Genomic DNA, 25,263 nt, shown 5'->3' on the forward strand with positions numbered 1-25,263 from the left:
AAGTTTTTAGAGGAAGGCTGTGTGTGTGTGAGCAGCAGAAGGCAGAAAATCTGCCTGATCCCCTGTGACAGTGCCTACATTTGAAATGGGGCAGGGGTATCTGTGAGAGTCTCTTGTTGCAGAATTTCTTGTTCTGAAATGCAGCTGAATGCAGAAATGAGCATCCATGCCAACTGATACAAACTCAACCTGTCTTATCAGTTTTGCATACTAGCCCTACTTACATTTAAGCCATTCCCAAGGCAGCATTACTGGAGCCTAAGTAAAACACAATTTGTGTGTTGCATGCTCACCAGGATAGCCCCCAACAAAGAGAGGGTCGTTGGTGTCTGCCGAGGTCGAGGCCCTGTTTGGGCTGTCAGTCTCCACCTGTCTGCCATCCACAGTCAGCTCCAAGCGGTGTTTGATCTTGTTTGCAAGGACCTTGTGCCACTGCCCATCACACAAACTGCCCGGTGCATCAGGCTCATAGACAGCAGAGAAGCGGCCTGCCCCATTGTCAACGTGAAACATCACCTGAAAAGCACAGCATGGGCATCAGCAAGTTTTCAAAACAGTTCAGTTGTTTCTGTTAGTTTGTTTGTTTTTTTAAAAGTCAACATGGTTTGACTGTACACACCAAAGACTATGTGGATTGCTGTCCCTCTGGGATCTGGGTTCTATCACTGAGTTAACACAAGTGGAAATATGCAAAATTGCTGTCTAAGTTGTAATTTTCTCTTTTTTTTTTGGTCTTAGTTTTAGGGTGTTTTACACTCCTCGAAAATTTTTAAAGCGACAGAATAATGACTGCTTTTCCAGACTGTGAATCAAAAGATATCCAAGAGAAACCAGCATTATTAATGACAAAGCTTTTCATCAAAACTTCTTATGTAGTCACTAATTTAAGGCCTGATAGTAGTTTTAGGAGACTCAAGTATTACAGAATCTTTTAAACTATCTTTTAAAAGTGTAAAATCCTCTAGATGTATGGAAAGCTGCAAGTGTGGCTCTCCTTAGAGAGCCCTGTTATTGTTTAAGACATCTTGAGATTGGAATAGTGACCTTGCATTTAAACTACCAATGCTATCTAAGGGATGTTTGAAGAAACAAAATGGCTTTGCTACTCACTTTTCCGCCTACTAATTCAATGCCAAGCCCATCCATTTTCTGGCTGCTGACTCCTAGGAGAACACCATTCATTTGTGTTGTACGGAATTCAAATTCCACGAGCAGATCTGTTCCCACCCTGTATGCACCAACTTGGAGAGAAAAGGGGAAGCACAATAAAAGGAATATAAGCATCTAATACATTATTCCTAATAATCATCACACAAATTGTGCTGAGTGTAAGGCAAAGCAACTAACTTGGCATTGTTAATGCACTCCATTTCATGTGAAACCTGTAAATAACTTTTATGGAATTGTTCTTGGTGCAAGACTTTGCTAGGAAGTCACATTGTTTCTCCTCAGGCAGGATAACTAAAAATGATCAGCAAGAGTTTGAAGTCCTGGTCTCACTCTGCCTCCAGCCAACAGGAGTTAGATAACACTGGGAGTTTTTGAAAGCAGAAGCTCCCCTTTCTCTGTTCTTTGGCTATCACCAGAATTGTTGTTCATTACCTGTTTTGGCAAAGCCTGTTCCATCAAAGTACGTTCCCTTCTGTGCAGTGACAAAGCATTTTCCAACACTGAAGATGGAAGTTGGATTATTCAGGTCAACAGGTGATTCTGTCATTTTAAAATTCCTGATGCAGCCATCAATGCTATGGAGGACCTGCAGTCAATATTTCAAACAAAATGTAAAACTATGAGAAGCAAGCCTAAAGCATGCAATCAATGAGTGCATTTTCTCTGCTTCTCTGCTGGATTTATGGAGCTGAATAAAACTTGAATTTTACATGGCTAATCCTTAATATCTGATTGTAATTGGAATGTATTCTTAATCATACTGAAGATGAATTACACTACTTTTCAGGGATGTGATCTGAGTCACATCTATTTGGCTTACTGGAAAGGACATAAAATAATACACCACATAATGAAACATAGCAAATTACATCAGCAATGCAGGAATTTAATGGCCTATACTTTGCCTTTTTAATTGACTAGGTAACATCCCTGTTAAAATGAACAAAGCCCCTGTGTGAAGGCTGACATAATTGACTGCACACAGTCTGATGACTGCAGTGATGAGGGCCACTCATCTGGCCAGAGAGGCAGGTGAGGCAGGGAATGTGCTCATGTCCATGGACGCACCAGTGCAGGGCAGCAAACTGCAGCTCCAGCCTGGCTCCTGTGCTGGGCACACTTAGAACAGAGGTTTGATTACCCACAATCTCCCTGGGACAGGGGTTTTTCTGGGTGCGAGCAGGGCATCCCAGCAGGACCTCTGAAAGCCACTGGCATCTCCTCCAGAACCCGCCCTCCCTCCTTCTCTCCAAGGTCAGCATAAGCTGCATTTCGGTTCTCAGATTCAGACAGAGGCTTTGATCTTTGACTTAAAGAGTTAGGAAAATCTATCCTTGATACCAGTGAGACAGAGGAAAATGATACTTCATGTCCTTGGAGGAAGAGAAAGAAGATATATTCATAAGCAGTGCAGTAGAAAGGAGGAAAATAAACATCAGTGTATAAAATTCAGCCTAGAAATACATACAAATACAAAAAGGACAAAGGCACACCTGCAGAGAGAAGTCTTGACTCTGCCCACTACCCCCTCTAACAAAATTCTGACCTGTAATTGGAAAGAATTTCCAAGAATTTATTTTCTTGTAAATCAAAGCTGTATGTACTGTGAAATTGTACAGCTTATTACAGCTAAATACACCTGTACAATATTTTCATGAGAACTTTAGCAACACCAGTGAATAAATTCAGTTCTGAGCTGAACAATGCTTTCTGTCAGATTTTTCATAAGCAGTCTCCTTTTTGTAATTTCTAAGTAAGTCATCTCCAGATCAAAAAATCTTGTTATCAGAAAAGAGAAATGCCAGAAAACAAAACAAACTTTTTCTGCAAGAATAAATCACAGAAATGCAAGATTTGTAGATGATTTGATAACATTCTCTAACTTTACAATTTTGTCTTCCCTATGGAAAAGCAAATCTGGTTATACTTTAGTGTGGGAACAGTCATAGGACCTCTTTTGCTGAAAGCAGAGTTTTGAGTGCTCAAAATATGACATCTGCTGAAGCTCCACAGATGGGTATTAGTCTTCTACACTGAAAAGGAAGCCAACCCACCATGGTTACATAATAGATTACTGTCTAAAAGGACTAATGTGTGTACAGAAGCAAGCCCTGACTAAGCTAACACATCCTTTCAACTTGGTTTGCCTCAGAGCCTCTACATGAAGCTGCAACACAACAGTCTTACACACTGCAGTGTATTTTACTGAGCATGACTGGAAGGCAAGCATGGTTTTTACACATTTGAAGTCATAGCTTCATTTAAATCCCAAAGCAGTGGGATTTAAATGAAGCTGTGACTTCAAATAAAACAAGACTGTCAGGACCTAACATGATTGTTTTTGCCAGACTGAACCATTTATCTGCATGGGTTCCCTCCATTACCTCTGGCAAACAGCACCAGGTAAGGAGACAGTGTGATTTTTCTCCTTAGATTAGTATCTGTAAATTGCAGATATATTTCAAAGACCATAAATTGATATTGCTAGGAATTCTATGTTGTGGGTAAAGAATTGCTTTTGGTTTTCAGTGCCTCAGATCTGGCTTGGTAAATCCTAATGATTTAGATTTGCCTCAATTTGGGCTCTCGGCACAATCAATTATTTACTAAAAAACATGATCTTACATGTCTTTATGGAATACAACTATAATATGTAGAGTAGTTACTCATCCCCTTCATTCCCTATTCATGAGTCAATACATGGACTTAAGAAGGATCTAGGAGTTCCTATTCTGTATTTATTTTGTCCACTGAAAGAAGGGAACTGTCCATAATGGTATTGGACATTGGAAAATGGTGTTTTCCATTCCCTAAACATCTTGGTATAATGGTATTTACTTATGTGCAGCTTCTTTGGGAGACTGTTTTGTTTCCTTACCAGTTTTGCACTTTGCCTGCTCTTCATGGATTCTCTGTACCTACCAAGGATAAATCCAGACATAGCTCCTGCTGACATTCCATTTTTGTGTGTCTGAATTGTGCCATGCCAGATGCCAAATTTGTTCTTTACAGTAATTAAATTAATTCAGATTCTGGCTTGTGCTTTGAAAGACCCATCTTCACAGAGAGCAAAAGAAAGCATGGAAGAGATTTTTCTCCCATTCTGATACTGGTGTATCTTGGGAGGTTGGAAGGGCATCAGTGAGACGACTGGCATGGAGTCGTGCAGACAGATGCAGTAAATGGTCTGGGTGACAGAATACAGTGTTCCCAGTTAATTCTAAAAAAATTAGGACAAAATTATATTTACTTCTCTGGGCGCTCTGTCATCTTCCATGTTAGCATGGAAGCTGGGCATTTGAACTAAAACAGTGATAAATTTATATATGCACATTTAATTTGGAAACAGAAAGAGGACAATAGAATTTGCATGGCCTTCCTTCAAAACAGGCTCTCTCCTCTTTTAGTAATAGCAACACAAAAGGGATTATTAGAGTAAGCAGCAGTATACTGGGTACTTTGTCCAGGGTAATTTTGGCTTCTGCTGTTCCTTGTAGGAGATCCTTTCACTGTTTCTTAGCATTTGCTGCTAGATTAATTACAGCCAAGAGAAAGGGCAAGTGGTACTCAGGAACCTATACTCTAGCTATGCAGCGATCCAAGTGGATGCAAGTGTATGGAGCTTTCTTTTTTTTTTTTTCTTTACTGCTTTTCCAAAACAGTAAGTAACTCTAAGAACTCTGCTATTTCTTTTTTTTGTTTGTTTCTGTGTTAATTGGATTCTGAGTCAGATCATTCCACTGACAATGTTGTTCACCTCCACTAAGATCCATTTACTCCATATCCTTGAGCAGTCTGAGGGAAAAGCAAGACAGAACAAAACTGGGAAGACATTTGCAGCAATCAGGACACACTTAAAGCATGTGAGATAACTTAAACAAATTTGCTTACCGGACCAATTCTCCTGGTTGTGTAGTTAATGGGCAATCCTCCCACATAGAGCATTCCTACAACATCCAGTATATCGGCCTTCTTGGGGCTCACAGTCCCATTAGAAACACCATCTACTATGAGGTTTCCTTCTTGCTTCACTCGACTTACTTTTATCTAGAAAGACACAAAAATGTGATACAATTACAGATATCACAACCAATTACAATTCCTGTAATTACAGGAATTACAACCAAGCACTTTCTGATTGTAACTACAGTTACCATCCAAAATATATAACAATACAGAAGAAAGTAGTAAGAGGGGTTACAGAAGTAGCACAGCAGCAGCTATGGATAATATTTATAGAACAAATCTCCTGAGCAAGGTTTTGTCCAACATCTGACTGTGTTTTACTTGCATCTGGGTCAGGAGGCATCATGAAAATGATTTACTAGAATTACTGAAAAGACTTGAGATGCCTTTAAAATGCTTCATTGTTATGTTATGATAGGGACAGCACAGTACTTTTTTTCCTGGAATCAGACAGCAATTTTAAGTACTGAGAGTAGATAGGTACTTCAGAATAAATGCTGAATGTTATGGCACTGGTTGCAAATCTTTATAGCAGCACATGTTTGCAGAAAATATTGAGTTTATGATTCCACTAGCTTGGACATGCCTCAGATCATGGTTCATGCTAGAGTAAATACAATGCCAACTATGTTCTGCTGGTATTATGGCTTCTGTTCAGACAATTGGACTGTGAATTGCATGGAGGGAGTGCAGTTGCTGAAGAGCTGAGGAAATTCTAGGCCAATGTCTGTGTAAAATTTTATATTGAAATCTCTACAACTCAGTATAATAATGGTTCTGCATAAAAATGAATACATGCAAAATGCATCATGCATGTTAGCAGATTCCTAAACAGCGTAGTAGTTGGCTCACCAGAATAGCAAAGAGAGACAAACAGCACTTTTTGACTCTGCTTTAACATGGCTGTTTCTGCTCCAGTGTGGCAGCATATCTGTCATAGCATTAAATTTCATAGCATATCTGTCATGCAGTGGGAATGACTGAACACTGAAAAGGATGGCCTGAAGGTGAGGGCCTGAACTTGGTGTTTGCAGGCAACTGTAAATATGAGATGGATAACTACACCTTGTGCAGAAGGAGGATTAGGTGGGTGAGACAGGAACTGGGAACAGACATCCCCTCAGAGGACCTAAACAGAGAGCAGGGTAGCAGCAGCACCAAGTGATGGAAATGTTTTTAACCTAAATCATTCCAAATGGAGAAAAGGCTGTCACTAAAGGATTATTTTCAGGAGAAGCCCCTGCTTTATCAGACCCAAAGACTGTGGCCTTTTCATAAAAGTGTTGCCTTTCCTCCTTCTCAATTTTTTTTTTCTTCTTTTTGGGAACTGTGACTTTGTTTCCATTCTCTGCTACAGAAACAGGACCTACAAATAGGGGCCCTCTCTTGTGAAGTGTCAAGCTGTATGCCCAAAGAGCACAGATTTCCATTAAGAAATATATGCTCCACTTAGTTCTCTTAGAATAAAGAGAAAATGGCTAAAGAAGCAAAGGCATCTCTTCTGTATCTTCAGAGGGAGTAGCAGAATGGGGCCTTGGTCTGCTGCCAGCGCTTCCAGGCATTATATGAAAGAGAAAAATGATTACTACAACTTCATTTTTTCCCTTTATGAAATACCTTGGTTTAGGAGGAGTTGCTATTATCAAAAAGTTCATGACTGAAAGTAAAAAGTAAAAGTAATTTTATTTTCATTTTGTGAAAGTAAAATTCCTGGAGAACAGAGTGGAGATGAGGCAAATAAAATGTAAGAGAAAATGCAATGAGATTTTTTTGTCATTTGGGGATGAGATGTGGATGATGAATTTCTAAATATCTGTACAAAATTCAATGTAAAATATGGCATATAAATTCAACCCACAGTTACATGTATACTTTGCTTCTCTGTTTTGAATGGTGCCTTCCAGCATGTCACCTAATGAACATACTGTGTGTCTGTTGTCCTTGGCCCAGTAAATATTAAATTTCATAGCTGTGATATCGTTCCTTCTCTTAGCATCCAAGTGCCACAGGCATTGCATATAATGTTCCCTCATAAAGTCACAGAAGGCGCTGCCAAATAAATTCATGAATATCATATTTATTCCCTACTGAATTAATAATCCAGGGAAGGTTTACTTACATGTTATTCTTTTTTTTCTTTTGTTCTCAGCAATCTACCTTAACAATGACATTATTAATGTAGAAAAAACTGGTTTTAATGATGCATTCCATCATCATGAGCTGATACTCACACGAGCCCTATTAAGCAAGAAGGAACATTTTCTGTAGCTCCTTACTACATGGCACATATTTTAAATATGTGTTTCCTGAAGGATAAATTTCTCTGTACCAGTGCATCTGACAGAATTTTTTGCTAGATTATTTTCTTTTTTCCCCAGAAAGTACTAGCTGTAAAGTTTGGCTTGTGTGGACTACATTTTGCAAATATCTCAAGGCAAAACAAAGTTCACTCTTACCATTGCAAAGAATAATTTAGAATTAGACACTATTATACCTGGTGCCATTGGCCATCATTTATTTTGTTGGAAATCATTGTGCTGGTGTTCCCACTCCCCAGATCATAACTGAAGTAAGGCAGACCATTCTTTATCTGAACTGTAGCAAAATCAGCGTGGTTGATGCGGGCCATATAAAACAGCAAGCCAGAATCAGCTGTTGTTCGGACTTCAAATTCAATTGTAAGCCTAGAAATCAAACAAACAGGAAAAGATAAAAATGGAAAAGATACCTGGAGTCAGGCTCTAAGCAAATTCATCTGCTTCACCTTTTTGTGTCTTTTCTAAAAAAATTTTATACTGCTAGTGGCCAATTTTACTTGGCCATTAGAATTCAAGGAAAAGAATCTGGTTTTATGCAAATTACATTTCACACCTATCTGATCCCTGATATGTGAGCATTCATTAACTCCTTTGCTATGGAGATACAAAACTACAATCTTGGCATAGAATTTCCTGATGCAATTCTCAGCTGCAGCTGTAGCAGCTAAAAAATCCCAGCACTTGTAAAATTCCAGCAGCGTTATCCATCATCCACACACATAATGCTCACAAAGAGGAGAGAGCTGTAGTGACAGCTGGCAATGTTGAGTTTCTAATGAGTTGTATTGCCTGAAGACAGGTTGCAAAACTTTTAAAGATGCAGACAGAAGAGTTTACAATGAGGATATAAAACACTTATTCTGATCTCTCCCAAGAGAAAATGAGGCTGTGTCTAAGCAAACCTAATGACCCCTTGGACAGAATGGTAATGTTGAGAACCTCCTCAACAGCAAAGAACCTGTGAAGAAATGATTTAGATTTTCTAATGCTAAAGTTGCACTGGCAACACATCACTAACTTTGCTCAAACTGAGCTGCAAAGTCAGTACCTGAAAGCAGCTGATAATATAAATGAAAAATCACTGCATGAAAATGATCAGTCCAGGATCATTCCCAGTTTTCTAAAATTAGCATATATGGTACAACATCTTTATAGGGATAAATAAGCATGGGGCTAATGGATTTGGAAACTACAAGCAGCAAAATTGCTTAGTGATGTGTCATGGCACATTTGTTAATGACCATGTGCCTGCAGAACAAAAGAAAAAAAAAAACAACTAACAAAATCTATCTTCGCAAATCCATTGACAAAAGTAAAAAAGTTACATTTTTATAAACAGTTCATGGAATTCCTTTGCATGTCAACGGCTATATGTATATAGTGTTATACTTCGGGATAGCAATATCATTGTTCCTTTTTACTGTGCAAGATTGATCTTAACTATTGGAGGAAAGGAAAAAAAAATCCTTATTAAAAGAAATTATACAGTTACTGAACAAAAAACTTTCCTCTGAAAAAGCCATCTTTGAAGTCAGTTACACAACCTGATTCCATTACTCTGTTTTTTAGGAAATCAGTCTGGGATCTGTGTGTGCCCAAACCTTTACAAACAGAGGTAAATTGTTTCTGTGAGAGCTACTTAGGTGGGTATTTCATTCCCTAGATTTTATACCTTAATGCTTTTTTAGGTTTGCTTAATGAAATTCATTAGTCTTGGCATGTGGTCTTTTCAGATTATGTCCATAGTTTTGGGAGATACCTCTGAGAGAATTAGGAGGGGCGTTTTATTTTGACACTATTCCATCAAAACTCATTGCTGAAACAAACAACATACCTGTTTTTCACTTTGGTGTCATCAAATGCAACTGCAATGTGGCTATTCCTTGAAAGACCAAACTGCTTGCCCCCTTCTAAAATAGCTGGTTCTGTGTCAGCAGCACAGGAATCCTGCAAAATACACAGCAATCATGCAAACTTCATATTTTGTGTGTGTCTCAGCTGTGCATGTGCTGGGAGTCTCCCAGCTGCTCAGGACTGAGACTACTGTACCTACTCTAGAGACTGGCCCTGCAATATTCCAGTGGGCTGATGTCTCATCACACCAGCTGAAGTTATAAACCAGTCTGACAGGAACTTGGTATAAAAGCAGAGCTCATTAAGATAGCTGTAAAAGCAAATAAAAGTAATATATGAACATTGCTGCTTTCATGCTTTCACCAGTGGACCTTTACAAGAGTCTTAAGTGATTTCCAGGCAGTTCAGTGTACTCCTAGCTCACATAACTGAGTTTTACACAGTAGGATGGCTCTCTTACAGAAATGAAACAAGATTTAAGTTTTAAAGGGATGCTTTGTTGTCAACTTGAAATTCCAGTTAAAAAAAAATAATGAGTTAAAAGTAGTTTCAGATCCTGCAGCTGTCAATGAGTCCTTCATTTTACGTCTTTATATTGTTTTACAACTGTATTCTTTGCTTAATGTGCTGTTGTTTTCCCCTGTGCAGTTGGAAGGCCCCCACAAACAATCAGGGAATCTGAATAACTGATGGATAGTTATTCAGCTGCTGAAATCCCCCAGCTGTCTAATGTAGAGACATTACCCAGCTTGTAAAGAAACAAACCCCTCCCTGTCATTCCACTTCGGTTAATCTTCAAGTGGTGCAACAATGCAAGGTAAAATATCTTCTGCCCACTATAATTTTCTCGTTTTAATTTCACCAGGTCTTTTAATCTCTGGACCTAAAGCTCTTGTATAGGAGTGTCTGGGGCAATGTGAGACCATGGTAATCACCAGCTTCTACTCATGTCTGGCTTTTGCCTCCCGCTGAGAGTTTTGTGAGGAAACTACTCATAGGATCTAACTCAACAAAATATTGGACAATCCCGCTGGGAAAGAAACAAACTTTGATAGCTGCAAGCTCTGTTTTTAAGCACTGCGGCTACTATCATTTTGGATTGGTGACAGTCTCTTATTTGAGCCCTGACTCAGCAGGGGCTTGCAAAGCACAAGGTGCAGTGGCTTGCTGACAGAGTTCTTTCTCTGAAATAGTTTGAAAATGTCATGAGTGACTTTAGCCCTGAGATTTCAGCTGCAAGGAGGAAATTTATTTCCCTCTCTCACTCAGTTTTTCAGTAATATTTTTTGCTTTCACACATCACAAAGATCTTCACAACGGTATAGAACACCTCTAAAATACAGTTTTGCATAATAAATGCTCTGGTTTGAATATGACAGAGTAGAACACCATACATTATGACAAGAACAATTGATACATCAATATGCAATGGAGGGAAAAAACAGGGAAAATTCACCAGGACCAAGCAGGGTTATGAATGTATAATACCAGTCTTCTAGTGATCATCAAAAAGAAAAAATAAATCATATTACCATAATTCAGGGTAAAATTTTGAATTATTTTAAGCTTTACAGGCTTATCTAGAAGTCTAACAACTAAGCTAATGACAATACCATGCATATAATACCTTAAATTACCTAAAATTTAAAGATAGGGAATAACAACTGGTACTGGAAAGAATTGGAAAATACATGCACACACCTTTCTCTGGCACACTTTTACATGGTGAAAGGATATATTCTGACAGTAAATTTAATCCTAGGCTGGTATATGTTAGTAAAGGGTCTGACCCTAACACAAGCTGCTCCCCAGCACCAGTAAACACTGCAGTTTTTCTTCATTCCAGCAGGGTGACTGTAAGAAAGGGCAAGGAGTGTGGGAGAGTATCCAACACACCATGGTGGCTGGAATCATAGCATACAGTGATTGTTTGCTAATAACTACTTATAATAGTAAGCATTCATCATGAAAAGTCAGCAAAAGGAAAAACAAAACCAGTAGAGCATGTTTTAAAAAGTCCATATTTTATTCACAAGCCTGTGCCTGCTTTTGTTTTATCTAAGGACAGCCAGCTTTACAGCTTTCACCAGATTGTGCCCTAAGCACGGGTCACCAGCCTGTATTAAAATATCTCAGCTATGCTTTTTGAGTAATGGCCTTAATGTGTCCTGGCTGCTTAATAATCTCCCACATTACATGAGAGACTGAACTCTTGAGCTGCACTTTACTTCAGTCTTGTAAGATGTCAGGGACTTGATTGGTAGGTCAAGAAGCTCAGTGTGTATGGCAGTGGAAATGAAGATCAGAAAAGGCCACTGGTGGACTGTCACACATTCTCCATATTCTCATTTGCTATATTAGTAATTACAAAGAAAGCAATTAGTAGAAAAAGCACTGCAGCAGTCCCCACAGTTCACTGGATGCTGTTAATAACAGAGGGCAGAAATGCATGGGTCAGAAGTGGGCAGTACCGTCATGGAGTCAAAGGCAGAAGGGAGGCTGGCGCTCTTCGTGTCAGCAGCAAGCGAGCCCTGAGGAGCAGGGAACAGCGTGAGGCAGAAGCAGCAGTTACCCAGTGTTGAGGAGCACTCTGGTGTTCACAGAAAGCAGCAGCAGCAGCAGACTGGTGGCTGGTGTATTTCCCAACTGTCCTACTTATGGATCTTGTCTTGTGTTTAGTACAGGGTAGGTTTTTCCCTCATTTGCGATGCAACTGCCCTCCCCTTTTACATGCAGATGGGTGCATGTAGATAAAAAGGGTCCTAAAAGTACTCAAATAGAGCATATAAGTTATTCAATCCTCCTACGTGAAAACACTTTTTTCTGCTGTACATTTTCCATATGCAGTCTTTCTGCACTGAGATTCTGTATTGTGAGTGCCACCTTATATGAGTGTTATCTCATTACCAGACTGTAGTTAGTTTTTTGCAACTGTCCCCTTAAAAATGCTTTGAAGAACTCACTAATATGAATGTAACAGCTATGCAAAAGCTTGCCTTATTTAAAATAGTTTCAAGTCTTTAGCATACTAAAACAGTTTCATTATTTCCAAAGCAGAAGGGGAGTAATGGTGTTTTATTTAGAATTCCTGTTTTAAATTATCACTGCTCTAGACACATGATATACAAAACTCACCGAGTTGGAATGGGACTAGCTTCTGATATTAATGAGTAGATCTATTCCTCTCCATTTTGCTATTTTAAAAGTTAGTGTTTATAGTCTTCGGAAGTATGCACTTACTCTTTCATGCTCTTCTGTGGTTTGTTTTTAAGGACAACAGATCTGTTTCTAAGAACAACTGCATTCCTTCACAACAGCGAGCATTAAACTGGATAATCCTTTCTACCTTGTTGTCTGGTTCCTTATCTTTCTATAATAGTCTTACTGTACTGCAAATTTTCTTAGAATTCCAAACAGAGAAGCTGCATGGGAGCCCTGGTGCTACAACTACTCCACCTTGTGGGAACGAGTCACAGCCGCTGCCCAGAGCATTGGGAGGCTGGAGTCTGTAACTGTGGGGCTGGGGACACGGGAATAACTGAGATGGAGCTTGCCTACCTTGAACCAAAGGCTCCCATTTCCATGCATGTGATGTGGAGATTTCAGTAATACCTGATAAGTCTTTCTAGATAAAGCTGTGCCATATATACTGGCCAACAAAGGTGGTCATGTATCTCAAACAGAATTTAGCTTCTTCTCGAAACCGTCTCATTAATATTGAAGTGTAAATTCCAGTAATGCAAACAGGTTCCTAACAGGGGAATGTGCAGTCTTTTCACAGCATTTTGAAACCTCACTCATACTAAACTATATATAGCTTGCATAAACCTGTCAGTTGTATTCAGGTCTAACAAAATACAAATAATTTTCCCCTCAAAAACATCTTCTGGTGTACGTATTATTCATTTTAATATTCAGATGTGTAAACATATGTTTGTGAACAGTAAAATGTTCCATCAGCTTATAAAACTACTAAACTTGTGAGACAAGGAGTTTCTTCCTTAAATTTTGCTGTATAAGACTGCTTGTCACTACCTTACTGTTTATTTCTGGTAACAACAGTTGAGCTCAATTTAACAGTGACTGGGGTTTCATTTTGTAATTCTCCTGACTGAAGTTATAAAATAGCAGTGGAGGAATTGCCATATTGAATAGGCCTCCTGGTTTATCTTTTTCTTCACCCCATCATTGACACGACTGCTATCATGTGCATCAGAGACCAGCACAAGAAATATCATAGTGAAATGGATTTCCCATGGGAAAATTTCCCTTCCAACCCCAAACAAATATTGCTTGGCTTACACCCTGAAGTGTAAGGGTTTATGGCTAAGCATGCAAGCCAAAGATATTTCTAAAACTATATAGTTCTTTAAATTACTGTTGTGATAATCCAAGCAAATGATATCAGCCAGTTTTCCCTTATCTGCAGGTTTTACTGACCTGCAACATGGTGTATCATGTTGAATTGTCACTAATTTTTTGGCAAAGTGTTTCATTATTCTTGATGAATAGCTTTTCAATTCTGCCTGGGAAAAGAAACTTTTCAGACTCTATCTGAAGTGATTTAAACTTACAAGTGCTGTAGATAGAGATGGTGTTGGAGAAGGAGAAGCAGGGGGGATTCTTGGCCCTTCTCTCTCCCCATTAGTGTCTGGTTCAGGTTGGACCAGAACTGTTGCACGAATTGGTTTATCTTCATCCTCAGTTGGCCTAGCTTCTGGTTCCAGTGTGGGACATCGGCCAATATCCGCATTTTCAAAGGACACAGGCTGAGCAAAGTCCATGGGGCTGAGAACACACAAGAAGAGCAATGTCTGTTATTATTTTATCTGCCTTTATATCACCCATTTATAAAGAACAACTATATGCTGCAGTGTAACTTCACTTCACAGGACACAAAAGCCAGGACTCATCCTGCCCTGTACAGGTAGGTACAGCTACAGAAGCAAGACACTTAAACTAGAGGTGATAGTGACCATTGGCTTTTCTTCCTACAGTCAGTGCAGAGAGACAGGCATCCTCTTTGGCAAACTGGACAGGCCTATGTAGCTTCAATGGTATTACAGAGAAGCCATTTACTCTGATGTGGAGCAATAAAATCCTAATTTAGGTACGTCAGATATGTGAAAGAAAGATTTAGATGGAAAGTTTTTATAGAGATCTTATTTTATTCACCATTGCCTTTCCTTTTACTCAAATGCTCCTTCCAGATTACTGCACTTTCCACAAAGTAAATTGATTCCCATGGTGGTTCTCAGAATTTTGACTTCTCTTGGAAGTCACCCTTACCTAAAATAAAGTGTTATAGTACACCATAAATACCTATCGCTGACGTACATCTTACTGCTGTGTTACTGCTGAAATTCTGTGATTTCATGGATAAACAGACAGTGTTGGCTTGTCTGTAAAACAGCTCATTAATTGCATAGCCTATGGAGCATATACTGTAGACAAAAAAAAAAAAAAAAGAATAGCATATAAAGAAAACAGATCATATTCTAGGATTTGCTGCTAGTATGATTAGTTGCAACAATAAACTTTCCAAGGCAGTTCAACCAGATTTCATTAACTGGACAGTTTTTTGGCATCATTGAGACTTACGTGGCATTAATGACAAGATTCCATATACAGCCCTCAAATGGTGGTATGCTTCTGAGAGGTGCAGTGTGAAACTGAGAAGATGTACCCCCTACAAAGAGTTTCTTAACAGAGATGGGCAGGTCTGATGGCAACCTCTGAGTCTGGACTTTGTCTTCATCGACTTGAACACTGAACATCCTGTGGAAAAGATATGAATGCAAAGAAATATATATTTTACACTGGTTATTGCTTGTATTGAAATCACCCCCTTGCAAGCCCCATTTACTCCTACACCAGCTGTAACAATGAGCAACTCAAATTATGTAATTGGCAGCTCACATTAAATGCATATTAACCACTAGAAGGGTTTCAGCTGCTGCTGTGCCTCCTTGGTAGTTGTTTGACAAAGCCTGGCAAAACTGTGCTGTGGAGGGGTGATAATGTCAGACTGTGGCTGCAGAAGAAGAAGTGGTTTGTGGTGAGGCAATACAGACACAGTAAGGGCTGAGCTGGCTGTACTGTGATGGTAGATATAATAATCTAGAGCTCAGCAGGATGGGAACAGCACGGGGTCACATTTTGTTTGGACTCCCTATTTCCTTATTATCTTCTTGCCGGGGCACAACCAGACTGCTCTGACTGCAGGATCAATGGCAGACATACAGCACACTTTTTAAAGATCTCATAGCCTCTTCTGGGGGAGGTGGCAGAGGAGGAAAACTGCTGATTGTTCACAGTGTACCAATACAGGTGCTATAATTCATTCCAATGGGTATTTCACATGGCACAAGCAAAAGACAAAGCAGTCCCATGGTTACTGTTAAGGCTGAAGAGGGGAAGGTAGGAGCCTCTGCAGCACCACTGCCTGACTAATCAGTCTCTGGAAAATAAATTCCCTTTTGTCAACTGCAAAATTATATTGAACTCTGATATTCTTTCTAAACTATAATTACGAATGCAAGCAACTTCATATTGAAAATGCTTATTGAAAAGAGACCTGTTTTCAAATACAAAATGCTTGGCTTTGTTATTTACACACATCCTAGACAGAAACGGATAGTGACTTAAGCACCTGAATTATTTAAGTGCTGTACTATGTCTAAATTGTCCAGTTTCCTCATAGTTTTGGATGAATTAATTTAGTTTGGAAAGCTGCAGAGCAAGAAATGTGATTAATTTTTCAAAGGGTTAGAGAAAACAGTTATTAGAAGACTTATCTTTCAGGACAATCCCTACGATATCTACCAGTCCCTTTGGCAGTGGAAACAGAAGGAGGGAGATTTCTCTGGAGGCAGTTCAGAGAAAAAGTCTAATTTAGGTTCCATGAAGTGTCCCAGAGCTGGGACACTTCAGAGGAAGTGTAGGGAAGTCAGATTGTGAAGACTCAAGTTATCCTTTTTGCTGCTGCGTTTTAGCCAAGGCTAATCATCATAAGCATTTTGGGTCCAAGCTGATTTGACCCAAAATCAGCCTGCAATGATGTACATTAGTCATCAACAATACAATTTTTCATAATTATATGGACAATTATCTCTCTGCAGAGTTTTCACAGAAAACATTAAAAAAAATAAAGCTTGAGATCATAATGAACAGAGGAAGAGTTAATCATAATTTATGTCTTTTCATATACATTTCAGTCTACAAAAACTTCAGAGTACAGGCATTTGTTTTGTAACAAAGCTACTTCGAAAACACAGAGGTCTCATCTGAACAAGCACCATCACTGGATGGCATTGTACAGCAATTTTGCCTTGATGTACTCTCATATGCACCCTCATAAGGTCAAGCTAACTGTACTGGCTACAGCACTGCATAAAATAATTTACTTTGTTGCTTAGAGCTTTTTATTATCATCTGCATATTTGTGTTCTGTCACAGTGACACAAAATGTATCACAAATTGCAGTCATCCATTTCCTAAAAAACTATTTTTTCCCAAAGCATTTACAGTTTGACTTTGACCTAGTCATCGAAGTAGAGGAGTCTTACTGACTGGAACATTATTTGTGAGAGGTTTTTTAGCAATACAATAGAAATTCAGTCAGAAAATTATACAGAAAGGAAAGCAAACTGAAGAGAGAACAGAAGGGCACCCGGGGACTAGACAGGAATGGCTGGTCAAGAAAGCTTCATTGTTGTGGGGGTAAGAGGGTGAAGTGGATAAGTGCCTTTTGTAACATGTTGGATGTCACATCTTCTTCCTAATTTCTTTTAACAACACAGAACATTGTGCATAGTGCACTAATCCAACAAATGTTTGTAGAGAATGTACACATTTGTTCAAATGTCCATAATAAACCCTGCTTGGAACAAGGGCTATTCCAGGCCACAAATATTATTGACTGCCTGAGTCCTACATACTAGAGTAGTGCTGTTTCTAATCACTTTCTGAATGGTGAAGTGTAAATTAAAGTTTTAAAATGTCTGAAAAAGGGCAAAGGAATTCGAGTGAAATTCAGTATAAAACAACATGGTCTGAGAAGGTCTGTGATGGCTTTTCCAATAAGAAAAGTGGGACTGTGTTTTCATTGTTTTGCCACATTTAGCTGGGCACCACTGTGTCTAGCACATGGCATCTCAAAAAGGCTACAGGCTGCTGTGCTGTTGCAGTTTGAACCCTTGGAAAATGATATTTTCTATATGTCCTGAAAAAGGAGATTTACTGCACCACGGCAGAATTTCTCACCCACAGATCCTTTTATAAAATATATTTGCAAAGAATCAGAAGATTAAAGATGCCATTTCAGGCAAACACAAGTCTGGAGAAGCAGGCTGGCAGCCTACAAAAGCACGTAAACCAGCTCTTCAGAACAATAATGACTGTCAGAAACTTATTTCTAAGAATTTCTGGATAATGATGGAATGAAACTTTTTGTCTCAGAAGAAGCATTTACATGGACTGCCAAAGCCATGAACAAATTTGCTTTGTTGGATTAGCCGTGCTGTGTGGCCTGCAGCACTTGTGGGTGTTTGTTACCCTCCAGCTCGCTCTATCCGGATGGAATGTGCTCTGCCGTCGTGGAACTTGCCAGCCTCGGGCCTGACGGTGATCCTGTGCGGATCCCGGATCCCAGTGGACACGTGCACTTCCAGCCGACCTCGGTTCAGGAACACCGCATAGTAGGCCTGCAAGGTACACGTTGGAGTGAAAAGATAAGTAATATTTGGAAATAAATGATTTCACTTAGTTTTACATTAATGTTTATGTTTTATTGTCTTACACTGGCTGTCAATGTGCTCACCGTAGACAAGACACAGCTTTTTCAGTTCTGCTGCTGCTGTGCTCAGACTCCAGCATTTTTATAATGAGGAAGGGGTAAGAGGAGGTCATGATGGAAAATGTCAACAGAAGATTTAACTCTCTATCTATTTTCAGGGAAGGATGGGGACTTCTAACCTACAATTCTTCTCATTTATGATGTTATAGGACCTGCTCTTAAACTCATCAAGCCCTGAAGTGCATTGATTTCAGCTTAAGTTCTGTGTTTGGAGGGCTGGCAAATCATGCCAGTAGTTACTCCAGCACCAGTATCATATTGTGGCAGATTTCAGGATCTAAACTCCAGTTAATATAGCAATAAGAGGTCATGTTCACCTCTGTGACCTGAAGAGCTGGGAAATGAGGAAGGAGCCCCTAACCTGAAGATAATGTCATCCAGGTGAGCCATTACAATGTCCTGCCCCTGGAGTGTGTTACTCTAGGTCACCAAGAGCTCTCTTGCAAAGCAGTCAGAAAGGAGAATAATGAAATATCACTTCCCAGAAGTCCTGAACAAAGAATGCATCAACACAATCTGTTTATTGCTGCTGCAGTGTGCCTGTCTGTCAGGATTTTAATCAAGATTTAATCAAGACTCGAATAATTTCTAACAATTTCACTGTGTTCACCACCTTTTTTTTTTTTTTGTCTCAGGGAAATTAGAATGATACTCATTTATGTCTCTATGAATACAATTGAGAGAGTTTCCAAGTATTAATAGTGCATAAGTAGTCTTCAAAATGAGTGAAGAACAGTATTTTCTAATATTTGGGTTTGGTTAAAAAAACGCAACATGGAATATAATAGAAAACCAAATCTGCTGCTTAGCAACATGCAATGGATACATGACTGTAAATCTGTAAGAGAAACAATTTCTCCAAGACAAAAAAAAAACCAATTCTGAGCTTCTATTAGATTCCTCATCAGATGAAGGATGACACTAGAAATAATTTATTCCAAATACCTGAATTTTAACTTAAGCATAAACATCTGTCAGTGTCTTTAAACAAACTCAGGCAGTTAAGTAGAATTGTAGAATTGTGGGGTTTTTTAAAAATATTTTTTAATCTTTAATCTTGATTTTTAAAAATCTCTTACATGTCCTGTCTGCCTGCGCTTTCTCTTCAGGGGAGCAGCTTTCCTTGCAGAGTGCCTGCGCTTTCTCCTGGGGGGAATAATTGTGCCACTTGTGCCAAACAAGATGATCCCAGACTCATTCCTGGTGCTGAAGGAGAGATTGATTTCTGTGCCCACATCAAAGGAGACCGGCTGCAGTTCCACAAAACCTGGCTTGGAGAAGCTGACTGTGTGAATGTTCTGTAGGAAGGAAAGGGCAGGAAAGTGCATTAGTAGAATTAAAAGCAACATTATGAATGCACAGGAAGATCTCTGAACTAAAATAATAAACTATGTAAATATAACTAGCGTGAAAAGATGGAAAGTAATAATAAACACTTAGCAATTTATTCCTCCAAGTGTTCTGCAAACACTTTTAGATTATCTGTTTACATCTGGCAACATTACAGTATTTGTGGAATCCTGTCTTACAGGAAGGCAAAGTTCCAGTTTTATGTCAATATATCCTCTTGGATTAAAAATAACTGCTTAAGGCTGTTTTTATTTTATATATGTATTTTCCATTGAGTTAATACAGTTGGAGTTTGCTTTTAAATCTATACAATAGGTAATAAACCCCAATATGAACATAAACTATTATTTGTCAGATGTGCTGAGAGAATACTTTTCATTAATCTTCATTACTTCACTAAGCACCACTGCCTTCTTGGTTACTCAGAGTCGTAAATGAAGCACTGGTTGCACATGGACCAGCTCTTCAGACATTGGTAGCCATTAACACAATTTAAAGAGTAGACTATGTCATCAAATAATAAGTCAGTGCATAGTCCAAAAGATTTTCTGTCATCACTGCCAACTCATGTATTCTTCCAGATGTGGAAGACCAATCTTTAGAAACAGTGACTTTTTCTTAAGTAGTTTGCCATTTTTGTAGTACAGTAGAAATGTTTCCAGGTCTAGAAATAAAAAATTGTGCCAGATAAAATAATTGCTGGTGGTGCCTACCTTTCTCTGAAATCTGAGGACATTTTAATGATTGAACACATATCCAGTCTTTATCCTTTACTTTTGCTCCACTCTTTTTGAATTTTCCTACATCTTATTTTGTAAAATTAGAATATTTTATTTATTTCCCAAGAAAATGGTTAATCCAATTAGATTTCATACACTGAAACCTCAAGCATTACAAAATAATGTGAAAGGCAAAGTACTTCTGAAGATTCATAGCAACAAAAGAAAATGAACACAACTATCCTTTCCTGTTTCAGAAAGAATATACTAAAAATCAAAACAGACATGTGCCTCTCTATCTAATTTTTTTGAAGCCAAATCTGTAAGATTTAAAAGCATTTGAACAATCTGCTTGTTTACAATTTAGCTTTACCACAAACTTGAAAATATGGATCTCATAACAAATCTAGTCTAATGTCCCATCTGAGAGTCTTACTGTAGTGTACTTTTTGCTCTGATGAAGACCAAAGGTACAATGGATAAACACTGCAAAATAGGGCCTTTGTCTTTTTTTTTTTGGCCTGGCCAAGTTTCAGTTGCTGCTCAAAGTAAAGTTTTAAAGTTTTGTAGAAAGAAAAGATAAAATTAGAGAGCATCGGATTAACAACTCAGTTGGATTTGCTGTAAAAGTATCTGATATGGAATTTCAGTTATATGGTATCTATCAGATATATGGTATATACGGTATCTGATGGATATCTTCCATCTGCTTGCAAAACTATCTTACATAGTAGAGATTTCCAGGAAAGAAATACAAACTATTAATTGGGACACAAATGTCAGTGGAAGTTTTGGGGGTTTTTTTGTATAAAAAGACTTTTCCATGGAAAATGACTAAATTCTCTCCCAAATTTCAGATCAGATTCCTTGAATAATATATGCACTGAAAGGCTGTTAATTGCAAGCATCAACAGCTGAAAACAGATGCATTTAAAGCTAAAATAACAACAGCAATTTTGCACATTCTTAGTGATCAGTAAGAAATGTACCTTCCAGCTCATGACAGTAAATATTTATACCTGAGGTTTTATAGAGTGAATGACTTAATAATAACCATTTAAAAAAAATCCTTGTGTTTTATGTGCATCAGATTTCTTTTCTTAATTTTTTCAGTGTTGTCCATGCCAATCTTTATTAATGTCAGTAATTACCATTTTAGTCAGCTGAAACAAAGCTAAATCACTGCTAAGCAGTTCATAAAATCCTACCCTTTAGGGACAGGGATATCACAAGTGGCCAGGGACACTCTCCAAGAAGGCAGAATCTGAAAAACTGGTCTATTGCTGATCAGACTTACCTTTCTTTCTCTGAAATGTAACTGTTTGGATTTTTAGGTTAGATTCCCATCTAAAGAATATACTATATACTAAATATACCATATACGATTAATCTATTATGCCATAAAACCAGAAACCAGAAAACATTTATAACCATCAAGGCCAAAATATATGGAAATCAGACTAACCTCTAGTGTGCATCCTTTGGTTAGACCAACAAAGTCAGGACTGCTCAATATGTTATAGGGTGTCCTTGAAATTTCAATGTCTTTGAGGCAACCTGTGTATTTCTCTAAGTTCACTTCAGGCCTAAAAAACATTTAGAAGTACAATGTGTTTTCAAAAACAGAGTTTAGGGAGAACAGTCAGCCAGACACACATATGTACACTTTCAGTTGCACAGATGCTTGATTTTTATTTTTATTTTAACTACACACATACACTCGAATTCGTGTTGCCTTCTACAATCTATCAGCACACATTGCACTCTGCCTTGCACCACTCAAAGTTGAAACAAGAGGTTCATCTCATCTCCAACTGACAGCAGTCCCCTCCTCAAGTATTTCTTTCTTTTTTAAGGGTTTTTGGTTGGTGGTTGTGTTTTCTGTGTTTTTCCTTTGATAAAGGAGAATTATCACCTTTAGTGTTAAAACACAAAAATGGAGATATGAAATAAGGAAGTTGTTGTTCCTTAGGCAAAGCAGAAAGATGCAAGCTAGGAAATCATAACAGTAAGGAGAAACTTTAACTGGAAGACATTTCTCATTCTTCTTTTTGCATGCTAGATCCAATGAGAAAAGAACTTTAGCAGTGTACAAATATTTGAATAAAGTTTTTGCCCACAAGCTTCAGGAATGCAATCAGGTGGAGTGACATTTATATTTCCAGTATCTTTCTTATGAAAACTGCTGCATATTTTCTTAGGACACAGCAATACATCTGACCTTTTCAGTCAGTTAAACAAAACAAAGCACTTGGGTTTGTTACAGAATGTAACTATCCATCCAAAACAGGAAAATATTGTAATGGAATTCAAGTTCCATGTTTGACTCATCAGCTGGCTGATGAGAAGAAATAAGAAACCCTTTGAAACAAGACCAAAACTATCATGTTTGATTGCAAAAGTATGATTTCCCAAGCCTGGGTACATCAGAGGGAGACCGTAACTGCTGGTAACATCTGAACCAGGCTTGCCAGAAAAAAAGCTTTATAAAGACACTTCAGAAAAAAAACTGCCATTGATACCATGGAGAGTAAGTCTAAAAAGAAAAAAAAAAAAAAAAGCACCATTTAATTCGTTAAAAATATTGCCCATGAATGTTTACTAGAGTATCTGAATAGTATGAACAGCTCAAACTCAGAAAAATTAATTTGGGAAATAAATAAGGACTTAAAACTGGGGTGGGTGGGGAAGAGGGGAAGCAAAAACCACTTCAGCTCCCTGGAAGGAAAGAAAACATTTTAAAGAATATTAATTACAAAATAAAACCAATTTGCACAGATACTAATCAGCTGCACGTTTTGGCACTGAAAGCCATTCTTTGCACTACAGCCAACCGAGCAAGCGTGATGTATTCTCTGGCAAATTAGTACTCTCTGCATAAGTTAAAGCAAGCATCTGGTTTACTAAAATGATCCATATGCTGCTTTAGTTACAGTCAAGTAGCTATATTCACCTTTCAGTTTTCTTTTTTTTTTTTCCTAGCTCTTCTCCAGTTCCTTTACAGATTTATCTTCCAGTGGAAGAACAGTTTTGCTGTTATCATTGTCACTGGAGCCCATAATCTTTGCCATCCAGAAACCATTCTTGATACTCCCTTTCCTGCCAGTGACAGACTGTCCTCATCCTGCCCTGTTACAAACAGCTGCTGTTATAATTCCCAACCCATATCACAGAATCACAGAATGGGTAAGGTTGGAAGGGAGCACTGTGGGTTGTCCGGCTCAACCTCTTTGCAAACACTGAACACTTGCTTGATGATTTCTTAAAACTTCTTTTTTTCTTTTTTCCTTTTTTTCTTTTTCCCTTTCCAAAATACACCACATAAGGTCCAAGTTCACTAAGATCTTCTGTAATTCTTTGTTTGTTTTTTGTTTTTTTTTTCTAAGTTCTTTTTTATGAAAATAGGCCACTTTTGCAGGAAAACAAACAGTTATTTCTGGAGCTTGAGAGGAAATAATCTTTCTAAAGTTCAGGGCAGGAGTGTGGGGGTGAAGTTGTAGTTTTCCAATTCAAGCCAGGAATTAGGCTGCAAAACACAGCGAAGATCACCTCATACCTGAGCATACCAAAGCAAAAGCGATGGATACAAATAGCTGCAAACTGAAAACGCAGTCAGAAATAGGTGACCTCCCCTCTCTGCCCCTCATACTCCTGTTCTGAACACGAGAAGCGGCTAATTTCACAAAAAATCTCCACCGTGCCCTCATGCTCTCCTCAGTGAGTATTCAGTGGAATTCCCACATCCCCTGCAGCCCGGAGCCAGGCTCAGCCAGCCCCGGCTGATCTCCGCGCCACGGGCAGCGCGCTGCAACAAAGGGAAGCTGAAGGCAGCAGCGGCTGCCAGAGGAAAACAAAAGTCGCTCGTGTAGGTGTGTGCACAGCTGGAACGTGAGCGGTGAGCACTCGGGAGCGGCTCAGAACGCTCAGCTCCGAGAGCGAACGAAGAGCCTCAGAGGGGCAGCTGCTCCGAGCACTGCCCAAGCTGCTGCTGCTGCTGCTGCTGCTGCGGTGCCACCCGCGCTACAAGCTGCGCTCTAACTAGACACATGCAAGTCATGCAGACAGTCTGATTGCTTTTACCTTGCCTTCATACTGGGGCGAGAAAGAAAGACAAGAAAAGAAAACAACAACACGCCGTTAATTGCAGCAAGTGGTACTTGTCTTGTTGTTCCGTGATACAACAGTACTTATACTTAGTATTAAGTACACTTAATACTTAGTAGCAAGGTTCAATCATTTCACAGGGAAGGAGGTGTACACCATTTACAAACAACATATAATAAAAAGTGGGATTCTAGGTACGCTATCAGGCTGTAAAGGTGGGATTCTAGGTATGCTGTCAGGTCAATTAACAGGTTTACTCCGCAATAAGCTGCCCTAAAACCAAACACATCAGAGGGTTTTTGTAACTTGATGCTATATTTGGTCATGAGCAGAAGCAAACCATGTAAAAGAATTTGGCAGAACTGACACGACCCGATAATTACAAAGTCATGGATACCTCAGTGTCTATTGTTTGCAGTAGCACAGCTTTGCCCTAATCCCCCATTCACTACTTTTGATTCTAATTTACCATAGCGTTAATCTTGCCTCAGGCACTGACAAATCATAGCTGTAGGCAGAACGGTTACCACAGGTCAAAGTAGCTGTGGTACACTGATTTTCTGGGCAGCCACAAAGGAAGTGGAAGATAATTACTCTAGGCGTTTTGTTATGCACTGGTGTGATTTCACAATTACATAATATAGTGTTTTATTTCATGAGTAAAATGGATCTTAGATCTTTTCATTGCTGGGTGATTTGACATCAGAGGTCAATGATTATCCTAATAAATTAACAAATATGTCCATTCTTTTAGTGGCAGACGAGTCTGTGGATTAAACACAACAGTTCCTTGTGCACAAGACCACTTCAAGGCGCTCATTATGCCATTTAGTTAAAGCTGACATAGATTAATGGGCCTGTTTCTGTGTTGCTCATCTGTTCATTGTAGCACAGAATTCTCTTGTTCTTGTCATTGCAAAACTGC

The 25,263-nt window shown here is 38.8% G+C and overlaps 1 protein-coding gene across 4 annotated transcripts in view; it reads right to left on the reverse strand.

Annotated features, from left to right (window-relative positions):
- LAMA2 (laminin subunit alpha 2) overlaps positions 1 to 25,263 on the reverse strand; it is a 344,097-nt gene that overhangs the window by 2,321 nt on the left and 316,513 nt on the right. For 3 of the 4 annotated variants that reach the window (XM_074537835.1, XM_074537834.1, XM_074537833.1), the window contains 11 exons: positions 21,700 to 21,820; positions 19,245 to 19,463; positions 17,865 to 18,013; positions 14,910 to 15,086; positions 13,883 to 14,096; positions 9,289 to 9,401; positions 7,631 to 7,820; positions 5,062 to 5,217; positions 1,603 to 1,756; positions 1,111 to 1,241; positions 294 to 516 (listed from right to left, as the gene is read on the reverse strand). In XM_074537835.1, coding sequence (XP_074393936.1) covers positions 294 to 516; positions 1,111 to 1,241; positions 1,603 to 1,756; positions 5,062 to 5,217; positions 7,631 to 7,820; positions 9,289 to 9,401; positions 13,883 to 14,096; positions 14,910 to 15,086; positions 17,865 to 18,013; positions 19,245 to 19,463; positions 21,700 to 21,820 — 1,847 coding nt within the window. Of the gene's footprint in view, positions 1 to 293; positions 517 to 1,110; positions 1,242 to 1,602; positions 1,757 to 5,061; positions 5,218 to 7,630; positions 7,821 to 9,288; positions 9,402 to 13,882; positions 14,097 to 14,909; positions 15,087 to 17,864; positions 18,014 to 19,244; positions 19,464 to 21,699; positions 21,821 to 23,168; positions 24,327 to 25,263 lie in introns of those variants that run through there. The other variant, XM_074537836.1, reaches the window with a different exon arrangement.

This window comes from Zonotrichia albicollis, chromosome 3 (genome assembly GCF_047830755.1).
Source record: "Zonotrichia albicollis isolate bZonAlb1 chromosome 3, bZonAlb1.hap1, whole genome shotgun sequence".
NCBI classification, from domain to species: domain Eukaryota; kingdom Metazoa; phylum Chordata; class Aves; order Passeriformes; family Passerellidae; genus Zonotrichia; species Zonotrichia albicollis.